Source organism: Leptonychotes weddellii, chromosome 16, assembly GCF_054177405.1.
Source record: "Leptonychotes weddellii isolate Sample4059 chromosome 16, ASM5417740v2, whole genome shotgun sequence".
Lineage (NCBI taxonomy): Eukaryota > Metazoa > Chordata > Mammalia > Carnivora > Phocidae > Leptonychotes > Leptonychotes weddellii.
In genome coordinates, this window is record NC_138384.1 from 49,700,334 (window position 1) to 49,714,528 (window position 14,195).

Sequence of the window (14,195 nt, forward strand, 5' to 3'; positions counted from 1 at the left end):
GTGGGTGGTATTAAAACAAATTACAGAGCAGTATCCACATGAACATAGATACAGCAAAACCTTAGCAAAAAAATTTTTGGAGGGGGGGAAATGATGGTGGCAGAGTAAGAGGACTGTAGGGTCGCCTCATCTCCAAATACAACTAAATATCAAATCATCCTACATACCACAGAAATCAACCTGAAGACTGGCAGAACAAACTCCACAACTAAAGATAGAGAAGATGGCCCATCGAAGGTAGGAAGTATGGAGACATGGTTTGGGAGAGAACTGGATTTTGGCTCATGTGGTGGGGAGAGAGCCACGCTGATGGAGAAGAGCAAGAGACACTCCCACAGAGGGGAATGCACAAGGAAAACAAATACCCATAGCAATAAACTTGGAAAGCATGAGGGGCCAAAAAGAGTGGAAAATATCAGCGAGACCCTTAACATGGAGATAAAAAAACAATCAGAGATGAAGAGTGCAATAAATGAGATTAGAAAACCTGATGCAATGAACAGTCGGCTGGAAAAAGAATGAATTAATGACCTAGAAGAGTAATGGAAAGTAATCAAGATGAACAAAAAAGAAAATATGCAAAACAAGAACAGACTTAGGGAACTCAGTAACTCCGTCAAATGTACTAACATTCGCATTATAGGAGAAGGAAGAGGATGAGAAGAGAGAAAACTTACTTGAAGAGATAATAGCTGGAAGTTCCCTAATCTGGGGCACCTGGGTGGCTCAGTCAGTTACATGTCTGCCTTTGGCTCAGGTCATGACCCCAGGGCCCTGGAATGGAGCCCTGCATCGGGCTCCCTGCTCAGTGGGGAGCCTGCTTCTCCCTCAACTCCCCACTTGTCATTACCTCTCAAATAAATAAAATCTTTTTTAAAAAAGAAAGAAAATTCCCTAATCTGAGGAAACAGATACCCACATCCAAGAGTCACACAGAACCCCTAACAATATCAACAAAAGCAGATCCATACCAAGGCATATTGCAATTAAAATGGCAAAATATAGTAATTAAAAAAAACTTTAAAAGTGGCAAAACAAAAGAAGACAGTTATATTCAAGAGAAACCCAATAAGGCTATTGGGATTTTTCAGCAGAATCTTTCTAAATCAGAAGGGAGTAGCATGATATATTCAAAGTGCTGAACGGGAATAATCTGCAGCCAAGAATATTCTATCCAGCAGGACTATCATTCAGAATAGGAGAAAGAGTTTCCCAGACAAACAAAACTAAAGGAGTTCATGACCACTAAACCAGTTCTGCAAGAAATATTAAAGGGGACTCTGGAAAGGAAAGACCAAAAGTGACAGTATGAAGGTAGGAAACACAAAACTAGTAAATATGACAACATACACCTAAAATGTGTGTGTGTTGGGGGAGAGGAGTAAAGAATGGGTTCAAACTTAAATGACCATCAACTTAATATAGACTGCTATATGCAGAAGATGTTCTATACAATCCTAATGGTAACCACAAATCAAAACCCACTAATAATATGGGGCACCTGTGTGACTTTGTCAGTTGAGCGTCCAATTCTTTTTTTTTTTTTTTTAAGATTTTATTTATTTATCTGACAGGGAGAGCGGGAACACAAGCAGGGGGAGTGGGAGAGGGAGAAGCAAAGCAGGCTTTCCTCTGAGTAGGGAGCCCCATGCAGGGCTTGATGCCAGGACCCTGGGATCATGACCTAAGCCAAAGGCAGACGCTTAATGAATGAGCCACCCAGGAGCCCTGAGTGTCCAATTCTTTATCTCAGTTCAGGACTTGATCTCAGGGTTGTGAGTTCAAGCTGAGCGTGGAGCCTACTTTAAAAAAAAAAAAAGCTAATTTGTTAGCAACACCTGAGTGGCTCAGTCAGTTGGGCAGCCGGCTCTTGATTTCAGCTCCAGGTCATGATCTCAGGGTCCAGGGATAGAGCCCCACGTCAGGCTCCGTGCTCCATGGGAAGTCTGCTTGAGGATTCTCTGTCTCCCTCTGTCCCCCAACTCTCATGCGCTTTCTAAAATAAAATCTTTTTTTTTTTTTTTAAGAAAAACCCACTAATACGCGAAGAATAAAGAGAAAGCAACTTTTTTTCTAGATAGGTCCCCTGAGGCAAGGAAAACAAAAAGAAAAATAAACAATTAGGACTACATAAAAATAAAAAGCTTCTGCAGAGCAAAAGAAACAATCAACAAAACTAAAAGGCAATCTACAAAATGGGAGAAAATATTTGCAAATGCCATATCCAATAAAGGGTTAGTATCCAATATATATAAAGAACTTAAAAAATCCAACACCCAGAAAAAATCAAATTAAAAGATGGGCAGAAGACATGAATAGACATTATATCCAGGAGAATCACAGGGTTATAGGGAATGGAGATTCCACTTTTTTTTTTTGACACAGAGATAGCAAGAGAGAACACAAGCAGGGGGAGTGGCAGGCAAAGGCAGAGGGAGAAGCAGGCTCCTCGCTGAGCAAGGAGCCCAATGCAGGACTTGATCCCAGGACCCTGGGATCATGACCTGAGCTGAAGGCAGGTGCTTAACCGACTGAGCCACCCAGGCGCCTGGAGATTCCACTCTTAAAAGGCTGGCATGCAGAATCACTCACCCCAGGATCCAATACAAAAGCAGCAGTTTTGAAAAAGCTCCAAGACTATATGTGAAGATTTGTTAATCTTAAAGCATCTGCTCGATGAGCAGGAACATGCTAGAACTCTCTCCTGGGATGGAGGCACTGGTGGGCACCATTTTTGCATTCTCCCTCTACCTTACTAGTGCCAGCACTGGTGGGCACCAGCTTTATACTCTTCTTCTAACCTGCTAGCACCAGTGTGTGAACCTTGCCCCTGCCCCACTCCTGTGGCCCCACCGAAGCACGGTGGCTGGACACCACATGCATGGCCCACAGAGGGGACGCCCCTTTAGTACCTGGCTCTGGTAGCCAGGGAAACAGCATTTCTGGGCCTCACAAAGCCTGAAACAATCAGAGAAAGTTCTTGGCAGGCTACCACCCTCAGGGCACTGCACAGACAGGAGACTGGAACACACCCTGTCTTCCTGTGGAGAAGACCTATTTACTAATCTTGGAGGAGCAGGCTTCAGGTTTACCACACATCTGTAGGATACGGAAATGCTCCTCGGGAACACAGGCCAGAGGACACCATCTTTGTGCTCTTCCTTGGTCTTGCTAGAGTGAGCCAATGCCTCCCACAAGGGAGCTCATGCACTTGTCTGGAGCCCCAACTTTTGCAACTGTCACCAAAGGGACACCTGTAGATCATCTGACCTCAAGGCCAGTAGGGCTTATGATTATGATCCAGTGGGACTGTATGTACTTGCATACCTTAAAAACTGCTGCCTTAGGATCTAGCCTCTAATTAGCCTGAAACTAGATTTGACTATCCTTCCTCTGGAATACTTATGCGTCTTGGCACACCCTCAAAAACGAAGTCTTACCAAGAATAAATCAGGCTACTTAGATAATGACAAAGGTCTGAGAGATAATGAAGAGCTAAAGGAAGGTTTGGGGAGCCTGGGTGGCTCAGTTGGTTAAGCGTCTGCCTTCTACTCAGGTCATGATCCCAGGGTCCTGGAATTGAGTCTTGCATTGAGCTCCCTGCTCAGCAGGGTGTCCGCTTCTCCCTCTCCCTCTGCCCGTCCGCCCCCGCTCATGCTCTCTCACTCTCTCTAGAGTAAATAAAATCTTAAAAAAAAAATTATCTTCAAAAAAAAAAGAGCTAAGAGAAGGTTAAATGATAAAGTTCTCCCTCAAGACTGGGTGAAAGAGCTACTCTGCCTAATACATAGAAACAAACAGAAAGAAAAAAAAGAAACAAATACAGAAAGTCAAGCAAAATGAAAAAACAGAGGAATATGTTCCAAATGAAGAACAAGACAAAACCCCAGAAAAAAACCTAATGGAACAGAGAAAAGTAATTCATGTGATAAGGAGCACAAAGTAATGGTAATAAAGATGCTTACTGAACTCAGGAGAAGAATGAATACACTGAGAACTCTAACAAAGAGAGAGAAAATATAAGGAAATACCAAACAGAAGTCACAGAGCTAGGGAATACAATACATATTCCAGGGATGTAAGGATATCAGCAAATCAACCAAAGTGATACACATCGACAAAATGAAGGATAAAAATTCTATGGTCATCTCAATAGACACAAAACATCTGACAAAATTCAACATCTATTTATGATAAAAACTCTCAACAAACTGGGTATAGATGGAATATATCTCAATAAAGGCCATATAGGACAAGCCTACTGCTATCATACTCAACTCTGAAAAGCTAAAAGCTTTTCCTTTTTAAATTTTTTTTTAAAGATTTTATTTATTTATTTGATAGAACACAAGCAGGAGGAGTGACAGGCAGAGGGAGAGGGAGAAGCTGGCTCCCTGCTGAGCAAGGAGCCCGAGGTGTGGCTCAATCCCAGGACCCCAGGATCATGACCTGAACTCAAGGCAGATGCTTAACCGACTGAGCCACCTAGGCGCCCCGCTTTTCCTTTTTTTAAAAAAGATTTATTTTAGGGGCACCTGGGTGGCTCAGTCGTTAAGCAGCTGCCTTCAGCTCAGGTCATGGTCCCAGGGACCTGGGATCAAGCCCCACATCGGGCTCCCGGCTCAGTGGGAGGCCTGCTTCTCCCTCTCCCACTCCCCCTGCTTGTGTTCCCTCTTTCACTGTCTCTCTCGGTGTCAAATAAATAAATAAAATCTTTATTTAAAAAAAAGATTTATTTTAGAGAGAGCACGTGAGTGGGGTGGGGAGAGGCAGAGGGAGAGGATCTCAAGCGAACTCCATGTTGAGTACACAGCCTTACTCCAGCCTTAATCCCATGACTCTGAGATCATGACCCGAGCCAAAATCAAGAGTCACATGTTCAACCAACTGAGCCACCCAGGCACCGCAAAAGCTTTTCCCATAATATCAGGAAAAAGAATACCCACTCTCACCACTTTTATGTAACATAGCACTGGAAGTCCTAGCCAGAGCAATCAGACAGGAAAAAGAAGTAAAAGGCATCCAAATTGCAAAGGAAGAAATAAAACTGTCACTATTTGCAGACAACATGATTTTATATATATAAAAAAAATCCTTAAGTTTCTACCAAAAAACTATTAGAATAAACAAATTCAGTTAAGGTTCTGTAAAGTAAAAAATCAATATACAAAAATGTCATGTTTTTATACCCTAACAAAATAGCAGAAAGAGAAATTAAGAAAGCCTGGGTGGCTCAGTCATTAAAGCCTGCCTTCGGCTCAGGTCATGATTGAGTCCCACATTGAGCTCCCTGGCGGGAAGCCTGCTTCTCCCTCTCCCACTCCCCTTGCTTGTGTTCCCTCTCTCGCTGTGTCTCTCTGTCAAATAAATAAATAAAATCTTAAAAAAAAATAAAAAATAAAAAATAAAATGCCTAGGAACAAACTTAACCAAGGAGGTGAAAGGCCTGTATACTGAATATTATACAAGACTTTGATGAAAGAAATTGAAAAAGACACAAATAAATGGAAAGATGTTCTATGCTAATAGATTGGAAGAAATAATGCTCTTAAAGTGTCCATATTACCCAAAACAATCTACAGATTCAACACAATCCCTATCAACATTTCAAAGGCATTTTCCACAGAATTAGAACAACAATTCTAAAATTTGTATGGAACCGTAAAAGACACTGTGTGGACCTGCGTTCGCGAACATTCCCAGTTCAGTACCACATCCAAGCATACTTCATGCTGCTTCTTGTAACTGGAAAACCTTCCTTACTTCATCCTACCGGGTTCCAGAAACAGGAAGTGCTCCATACAACTCCTGGTCTCGATTAAGGGCCTTGGGCCAAGAGCGACTCGCCTCCAGGAGCCCGAACTCAGAGGCGGGCGGGGGGAGAGCGAGAAGCTCTAGGTCACAGGATCCTCTGTATCAGGGCTGAGACCAGCAGGGCGAGGGTCCCAGCAGCTGGCGTCCGCCGGCCCCGCGAACTGGGTGGGACCGGTTGGGCCCTTCGACTTCAGTCCACTCCCATCTTGCCAGGCCCCAGGCCGGACGTGACCACGGCGGACCGCACTCCCAGCCTCAGCGGCTCTCCCCTAAGAGGCACTCGAGGCCGGGGGTGCCGCCTCCGGGCACCCGGAGGACGGAGGACTGTGCGGGGCCAGGGTAGGGTCGCTGCTCACACAAAAGCGCAGAGGTGGGTCCCACTCTCCTTCCTTCCCCCTGTTCAGCCAACAGGCACAGACCCGCCACAGCCTCTGTGACATCATCAGAAGTCCCGCCACCACTCCTGCAGGGGAACACCTCACTCCCGGGTTGTCACTGGACGAGTGACTGCCACCCACGCGCGAAGCACAGCCTGCCGGGTAATGTAGTTTCCGTCTTGCACGTGAACAGGTCAGGATGGGCCTTTCCCATTCTCCACAACCTTGGCCCAACAGCCCCGTGAGGCACCTTGGGAAATACTGCTCTAGGGCTCCAAATACAAGGACCGTGCCCACGTTTCTGTGGCCACCTTGGGTGAAGCCCCAACCTGGGAGAGCTGTAATAGGAGACTTCTCCTCAGTGGCCTTAGGCAAGCCTCCTCAACCTCCGAGGGAAAAAATATGCTTAAAAACCATAAAATAAAATAAGTCCTGGGGATGAAATGTGCAGCATGGTAACTATGGTTAACAACACTACATAAAAAAATAACATTTAAAAGGCTTAAAAATAGGTGATATGGAGATAACTTGCGGCGTATTGTGTACTAACGTTAAATAGTGCTCTAATCCAGTGGTTCCCAAACCAGTAGCATTAGCATCACATGGGAGTATGTTAAAAATGCATCCAGAAGGGCCCCAGTCCATGCCTGAGCCTGCAGCTAAATCCTGGGGAGGTGTGTGCAAACTGAAATCACTGAGGCTGGAGAAGATATCCCTGTGGAGGAGCACAAATGAGAAAACATAATGAAGATACAGTTTCATAATAACTTCTGCCTGTATTTCATTGCCCCAAACTCATTTACATGGCTCATGTAAATGAAGCTGTATGTCCACAAAGGGAAAACTGGATTGGAGAGCATCTACCCACTTTCTAGTACAATTCATCAGATATCCATTTTATTATTCTTCCTACGTATTCAACATTACTACCCTTTGGGTGATAACCCAAAACTCCATGCCTCCATCTTAATGTTAATATTTATATATATATATTTTTTAAGATTTTATTTTTAAGTAATCTCTACACCCAACCTGGGGCCCGAACTCAGAACCCTGGGATCAAGAGTCTCATGTTCTACTGACTGAGTCAGCCAGACACCCCTAATACTTCTATTCTTAAGACCATACACAAAGTGAGTTACTTGTTGCCACTCATTCCCTATATAATTATGGTTCTGACACTGTAGAAGGACCTATTCAAGGATCTGCTGAAGAAAAAAACCATGCCAACCTAGATTTCTATATATATCAAAATTGTCTTTCAAGAAACAATACAAAATAAGACTATTTCAAACCAAAAATGAGGAATTTAATGGAAGATTAACACACACAAAATGAAATCCTAAAGGTTATATTTAAGAACTTTGGAAAGTAATCTCAGATGAAATATTTACAATGATAGAAGGAATGAGGACCCAAGAGGGGAATGCATATGTGGATTGATACATCTGCTCATTATTTGCATTAAACATGAATAACATTTCCTTTTGCAGTCAGATTGATGGAATTAACATGCATAATCTCAACGCATATACTGAGATAGAGGATACTAGTTAAACTTCCAAGTCTGTTATTTTGCCTGGGAAGGAAGAAAAGCATTGATAAGTCTGTGCTCTACTGTTTTTAAGTAAGTGTTTGTAAATTTTAGCTTAAACAATAACAAACAGAATAAGCTTTTTAAACTAGAATTTTTAAAAAATCTGGATTGTAAGTAACAGTTATTTTTTTTAAGGACCGGAAAAAGAACAAGTGAGGCAAAGAAAGCCACAAAATAAGAGGATGTATTTAAACCCAAATATGTAAAATATTACATTAGGTAAGTATGAAATAAATTAACAGTCAGTACTTTTTGATGGTTAAAACCTCCCTTCACAAGATACTTAATCTTCATCAATAAATTTCAAGGGCAGGTTTTGAATTTCCATTCAAAGAACAACTAACATTCTCTGGCATCCTCAGCCACCCCATCTCCACCAGGGAAAGACACCAGGGGGCAAAGAACGTCCTGGCGTTGGTTGCTGGGGAACCAAGACCTTACGCTGAGGGTCACCAGAATTTATGATCAAACATCTTAAGGTCTAAAATCAGCTGAGACGTCATCAGGACCTGCAGTATATTTTTACAAACAAATCCTATCAGCACATCTCCTGATGAGAAAGGAATAGGATGGCATGAAGGGGTAACATTAGTGAAAATAATTTTAACAACAGCTAACATTTAAGAATATCCACAAAGCTGACACCAGGTACTTTTCAACGCTATCCTTTAACCTGCATAACCACTTGGTGAGGTGCATCAGTCAACAGTCTTGTTTCGTAGGTAATGAAGCTGAGACTCACAAAGGATATTAGCTCACCCAGTTTACCGAGGAAGAAACCAAGAACCCAAAAAGTCCCTGAGTTGTGCTGTCATGGCCACTAGTAAGAAGCACAGCTGAGAAGGGTGCTCATCAGCCCTGCATGGCTTCCTGCCCAAATTCATCCAATCTGGGCAGGGGCAGGGCCAGGGCCAGGGCCCCTCAGCATCACAGAAATAAAGTCATGGCAAATTCACTGCCCATGTGACCATCAAGGGGAGAAGGAGCTCTGCCTTTTTCTGTCCAAGAAAGGTAATCTTCAGCTTCGCTTGCTCACTCAACACACTAGGTGCTGACTGAAAACCTGGAACACAAGGACAGGCCATGTCACATTCCCATGGATGCAAAGGGCTCTCTCTTGAGGACTGAGGAGGGAAAGTCATTCCCTGGGGCTCACCCATCATCCTAATTATGCACATGTCCTGTTGGCTCTGCCTCCTAACATGTCCCAAGTCATCTTCTCCCAAACCAACTCCAATGCCACCATCATGGGCCAGTCCAATAACAATGTACCCCTGGACCACCCAGTGGCCTCATCTCTCTCTCCCATATCAATTATTCCCTCTTCAGTACACATTCCACACAGCAGCCAAGGGCAGATTTAGAGACAAGATCATGCCACTGCCCTGCTGAATCCCTTCCTCAGCCTCCCAGAACAGTCAGAATAAAACCCACAAAGCCCTGTGCATCTGGCCCCGTTCTGTCCCATCTCACTGCTTACCACTCATGTCCTCCAGACACACTGTTTCCTCTAATAAGGCCAGTTCTTGCATGCCTCAGGGTCTTGGTACATGCTGTTCCCTTTGCCAAAAATGTTCTTTCTCATCTTCGAACATAGCTGGTGCTCCTCCATCCTTCATGGGTCTGCATGATATAACCCTTTGGTACTGTCTGCTCCTCTGCCCATGCTTTACAGTTTAACGTTCATCTTCCCACTTTTACAAGAGAGGCCTGTGGGGAAGTGACATGACTGAGGTCACCCAGGTGGTGAGGGGCACAGCTTGGAAGTGCTCGAATTCCAACTGTCCTGAGGGCCCAAGCCTTTAGTCACTGGACCACTCTTCCCAAAGGACATCTGTCCTCCATGCCTAAGTTTTGACCCTGATTAGGCCACACAGGGACCATAGGCACAGTATTGTCTAGCAGCAGAGTTGCCATACCACACGTCTGTATTACCATGTGTTTTTCCCTTCTAGACAGCAAGGCCCAAGTCTCAGTCACCCATGTACTTCCATGACACAAGGCACATGCGGGGTAATGGGCACGAAGGATGGGTTTCTCGTGACTCCTGCCCATCATACCAGCAAGAGCACAGCAGGGCCCTGTAAACACAGAAAGCTGGATGGGGAGACATGGACCATGAGGGAAGGTGGCCCTTCAACGACTGCAAAGCACATCACTTCTGCTTTGGGACAAACCGAGGCCGAGGTCGCTGTGCAGGCCACATGACAGCAAAGCACTCTCAGGCATGGAAAGAAGGTCCCTCTGCTGAGAACCACGCTGTGTTTTGGGAGAGTGGCCTCTAGTCTCTGTGGTGTCAGCACTCAGCCGCAGGTGAAGGTAATGCTACAGCCATAGCACAGAACTGTGCACATGAAGGAGGACACGGTATGCAGGGGAGCCTTGGATGTGAACTCTCAGATGCCAAGTTACATCTTCCCTCCGGTCAAACAGTTTGCCACTGTAGTTACTTTAAGAAGGTCTCTTTAAGAAGAGCTCAGTATGAGTTCTCTGATGCTGACTGAGGCCTGCCTTCTGGTCAAAGACCTTCCCACATCTCTTACACTTGTAGGATTTTACTCCACTATGAATCTTCTGATGAGTGGTGAGGGTTGAGCTGTAGCTGTAGGTCTTTCCACACTCATTGCACTCATAGAGCTTCTCCCCAGAATGACACCTCATGTGTCGAGTTACAGAAAAGCTGTTACAAAAGGCTTTCCCACATTCTTTGCACTCAAAGGGTTTTTCTCCAGTGTGGGTTCTATTATGCCGAATAAAATCAGAGTGGCGGGCGAAGGCCTTTCCACATTCACTGCACACATAAGGCTTCTCTCCACTGTGAATCCGCTGGTGCTCCGTGAGGTGTGACCTGCGGCCGAAGGCCTTCCTGCATTCGATGCACTCATAGGGCTTCTCCCCAGTGTGAATCCGCTGGTGTTCTGTGAGGTGTGACCTGCGGCTGAAGGCCTTCTCACACTCAATGCACTCATAGAGCTTCTTCTTAATGTGAATGCTGTAATGTCCAGTGAGATCTGCCTTCCTGAGAAAGGCCTTCCCACACTTTTTGCATTTATAGGATTTTACTCTAGTGTGAATCCACTGATGTTGAAGAAGGAAGTGATTCTTGATAAACTCTTTCCCACATTCCTTGCATTTGTAGGATTTCTTCCCTCCATGAATCAAGGGGTCTCTCCTTGATCTATGTGATTCACACTCAAGGAGAGCATCTCCTGGAGAGACTTGCTCCTGTAAATCTTTTGGGCACAGATTTTTACCTGTTCCCAAATCATCACATTCAGGGTTCACCTTTCCAGGGAGGGTTTCCTTGTAGGGGACTGTCCCTGCCCTTAGGTGCCCTCCCTGTTTTTCCGATGGTCTTTCTTGTTCCCCGGCTTCTCCCAATGTGGAAACACTGGAGTCGTCCTCAGTCAGTAACCTGTGGGGTGAGCATCCCTCAAACAAGGCTGGCTGAGAAGCAGAAAGCTCTGTGGTACTGGTTTTTGCCTTGTCATCTGAAGGGAATCCAATACACAAGAGTCCCATTAACAATGCCAACACAGAAGGAACAAAATCACCAAGCCAGTGGGAAAAGGAAGATGGAAACAGGGCCACTGACAGCTGCTGGATTTTCACATCTCTGAAACTCAGGTTTGGTTGTTTTTGTTTTTGTTTTTGTTTTTGCTGGTCCTTGGATTCTTGACATCTTTAAAGGGACAACCTTGGGGAGAATTTCAGGTAGGGGCCAGAGAAGAATCCCTTCCTTACTATCCAGAGGGGAGAGGAATGATGATACCATGTGCTGTGTTTGTTCTAAGAAAGGACGTCACAGGGAACACAGGGAAGGGGGCATCTAACCCAGCCCAAATGAGAGAGAAAGACAACTGGGAGGGGTCTTGAGATCGGAGTCCTAACGAAGCAAGAGTTACCACATAGAGAAAGTGAGAGGGTCCTGCAGCCAAAGGAGGCAGAGTATACAAAGGTGCAGAGTCTAGAGAGAATCTTGGATGCTGAGGGAACTTCAGAGCATGAGAGGATGGCGGAGATGTGGCTGGAGATGCAGACAGGGTGCAGACTCCAGAGTTTGGAAGGGTGAGAGTAAACACAGCCATTGCCACTCCCAGGACAGTGTCTACAAGGCTGAGGGTGAGCAGGACTTGTCAGGGGGACATATTAAATCTACTGTGTGTCAGAACAGCTAGGTGACTAAAACACAGACAAAAGCTGGTAGAGAAATTTGAATTATTTACTTCAAGTATTAAAGAGAAGCTGTACAAATGGAGAAGTTAATAACAAGGTTGTCAACTCTCCTCAAATCTATCTGTAAGTTCATCACCAGTCCAGATAACATGATTTTCCATGAAACTCAACAAGCTGATTCTAGAATTTATATGCAAGAGTTAAGGGCTAAGAATATCACTGAAAAAAGAATAATAAGAGAAGGGGCTTGTCCTCCCAGTATTAGGGTTATGATGAAAGTAGAGACATCAAGACAGCATGGTGTTGGCACAGACATAAGGAAAACTGGCAACAGGACACAACAGTGCTCAGAAACAGACTCATGAATACATACAGCTTTCACAGACTGCAGAGGTGGTACAGCAGATCAGTGGGAAAAGAAGGGACTAAATAACCAACGGAGCTGAAAAACTGGTAACCCACATGCAGGAAAAAGTTCTTGCATTTCTACCGCATGTCATACACAAAGCTAATTCCAGATTAGTAAGCAACAGAAAAAGAATATAATTTGACCTTGGTGTGAGGAAGATTTCCTAGCAAGACATGAAAAGCAGTAATCATAAAACAAAAGATAAATTGATCTGACTAAATAAAATATGCATTTCTTTTAATCAAAAGATGCTTTAAAGAAAATTTCTAAAAAGCTAAGCTCCAATAGAATACAACCGCAGCACACATAATGGGTAAAAGATTAGTATCAGGAATATACAAAAAAAAATCTGACAAATCAAAAAGGGAAGAGCAACCATCTTGGTGACTCCTGATGGAGACAAAGGGAGAGCAGGCAGGAGGAAGTGAGCCCAGAACATGGCAGGGACCATGGAGAGGACGGCACGCTGCTCCAAAGGCCTTTTCCACCAGCCAGGCCTCAAAAGACAGGAAGAAACCAAGAAGGAGGCTGCATGTCCCTGCATGGAGGGGAGGAGAAGACTTACCCAGTGAGACCAGAAGCCTGCAGGTCTCCCTCATCACCTTCCAGTACAGTGTCCTCTGGGGCAGGTCCAGTAATTCCCACTCCTCCCGAGTGAAGGTGACAACCACATCTTTGAAGGTCACCGGTGCCTGGAAAGGCAAACACAGTAGCATTATGTGCTCTACGGCTGTTGGGTGGGATCAGAGCCTGTAACTTAGTCTCTGGTGAAGGTGCACAGAGGTCCAGCCATGAATCACTAAGGCTTCTTGAGGGCCAAGCTCTGAGCTGGACTTAAGGGGGAGGCAGCTATGGCTGACAGAGATGCCCTCCATGGTGGAAACAATGGAGAATGACACGGACGTGGGAGCAGATGGTAAGTGATCTGGGACATAAGAGGAACAGGGAAATAATCATGATGATAATTCCAACAATAAGAACAGCAGCAGCAAAGCTGAGCCTCCCTCGTCCTTCCCATGTGCCTGCCCTGGACAGTGGGCTTCACGTGCTGTGGGAAAGGGATTAAATGTCCACAGCTCTGGAGCAGACTCCCAAGTTTGGATTCAACCCCTTGAATCAACACTTGGCCTGCTGTGTACCTTGGGGAAGCCATTTAATTTCTCTGAGCCTCAATCTCCCCTGTCAGTATAATAATTCTCTCACTTTATCAGGTTATTTGAGAATCCAAGGGAAAACATTCATAAAGCCAACACTAGAGTCTCTGGCTCATGACAGTGCTCTGTACATTTATTCATCCTCCCATCACCATGAAGATAAATGCCATCATCAGCTCCACATCACGTCTGAGTTGAGGCTCAGGGAGCTATAGTGAGTCACCTGAGAGTTCCCAGCCTACACAGCAGAGGTAGGATGTGAACCTACATCCTTCCGGCCCAGGTCTGTAGTAACCCTCACACTCTTCCATTACTGCAGGTGAAGTCCTTCTTTTTTTTTTAATAAAGATTATTTATTTGAAAGAAAGAGAGATAGTGGGAGAGCATAAGCAGGTGGTGGAGGGAGTGGCAGAGGGAGAAGGAGAAGCAGACTCCCCACCAAGCAGGGAGCCCAATGCGGGGCTCGATCCCAGGACCCTGGGATCATGACCTGAGCCGAAGGCAGACGCTTAATGACTGAGCCACCCAGGCGCCCCAGGTGAAGCACTTCTAATGACTGTTGCTGTTAATCTACTTTTAGATCCCTGACCACACTTCCATGGACATGGACAGAGGATGGGAGCCATCCTCACCCTCCTCATGGGAGAGGCACTGAAGGGGGCGCCACT

General features: G+C 45.0%; 1 protein-coding gene across 2 annotated transcripts in view; it reads left to right on the top strand.

Annotated features, from left to right (window-relative positions):
• The window catches only part of LOC102739684 (zinc finger protein 419), a 28,502-nt gene extending 14,340 nt beyond the window's left edge, over positions 1-14,162 (top strand). The window contains exons 5-6 of one of the 2 annotated variants that reach the window (XM_081807826.1): positions 173-237; positions 6,226-7,678. In XM_081807826.1, the coding sequence (XP_081663952.1) occupies positions 173-237; positions 6,226-6,321 (161 nt within the window). In that variant the 3' untranslated portion in view covers positions 6,322-7,678. The other variant, XM_081807828.1, reaches the window with a different exon arrangement.
• Positions 14,163-14,195: the final 33 nt, after the last annotated feature.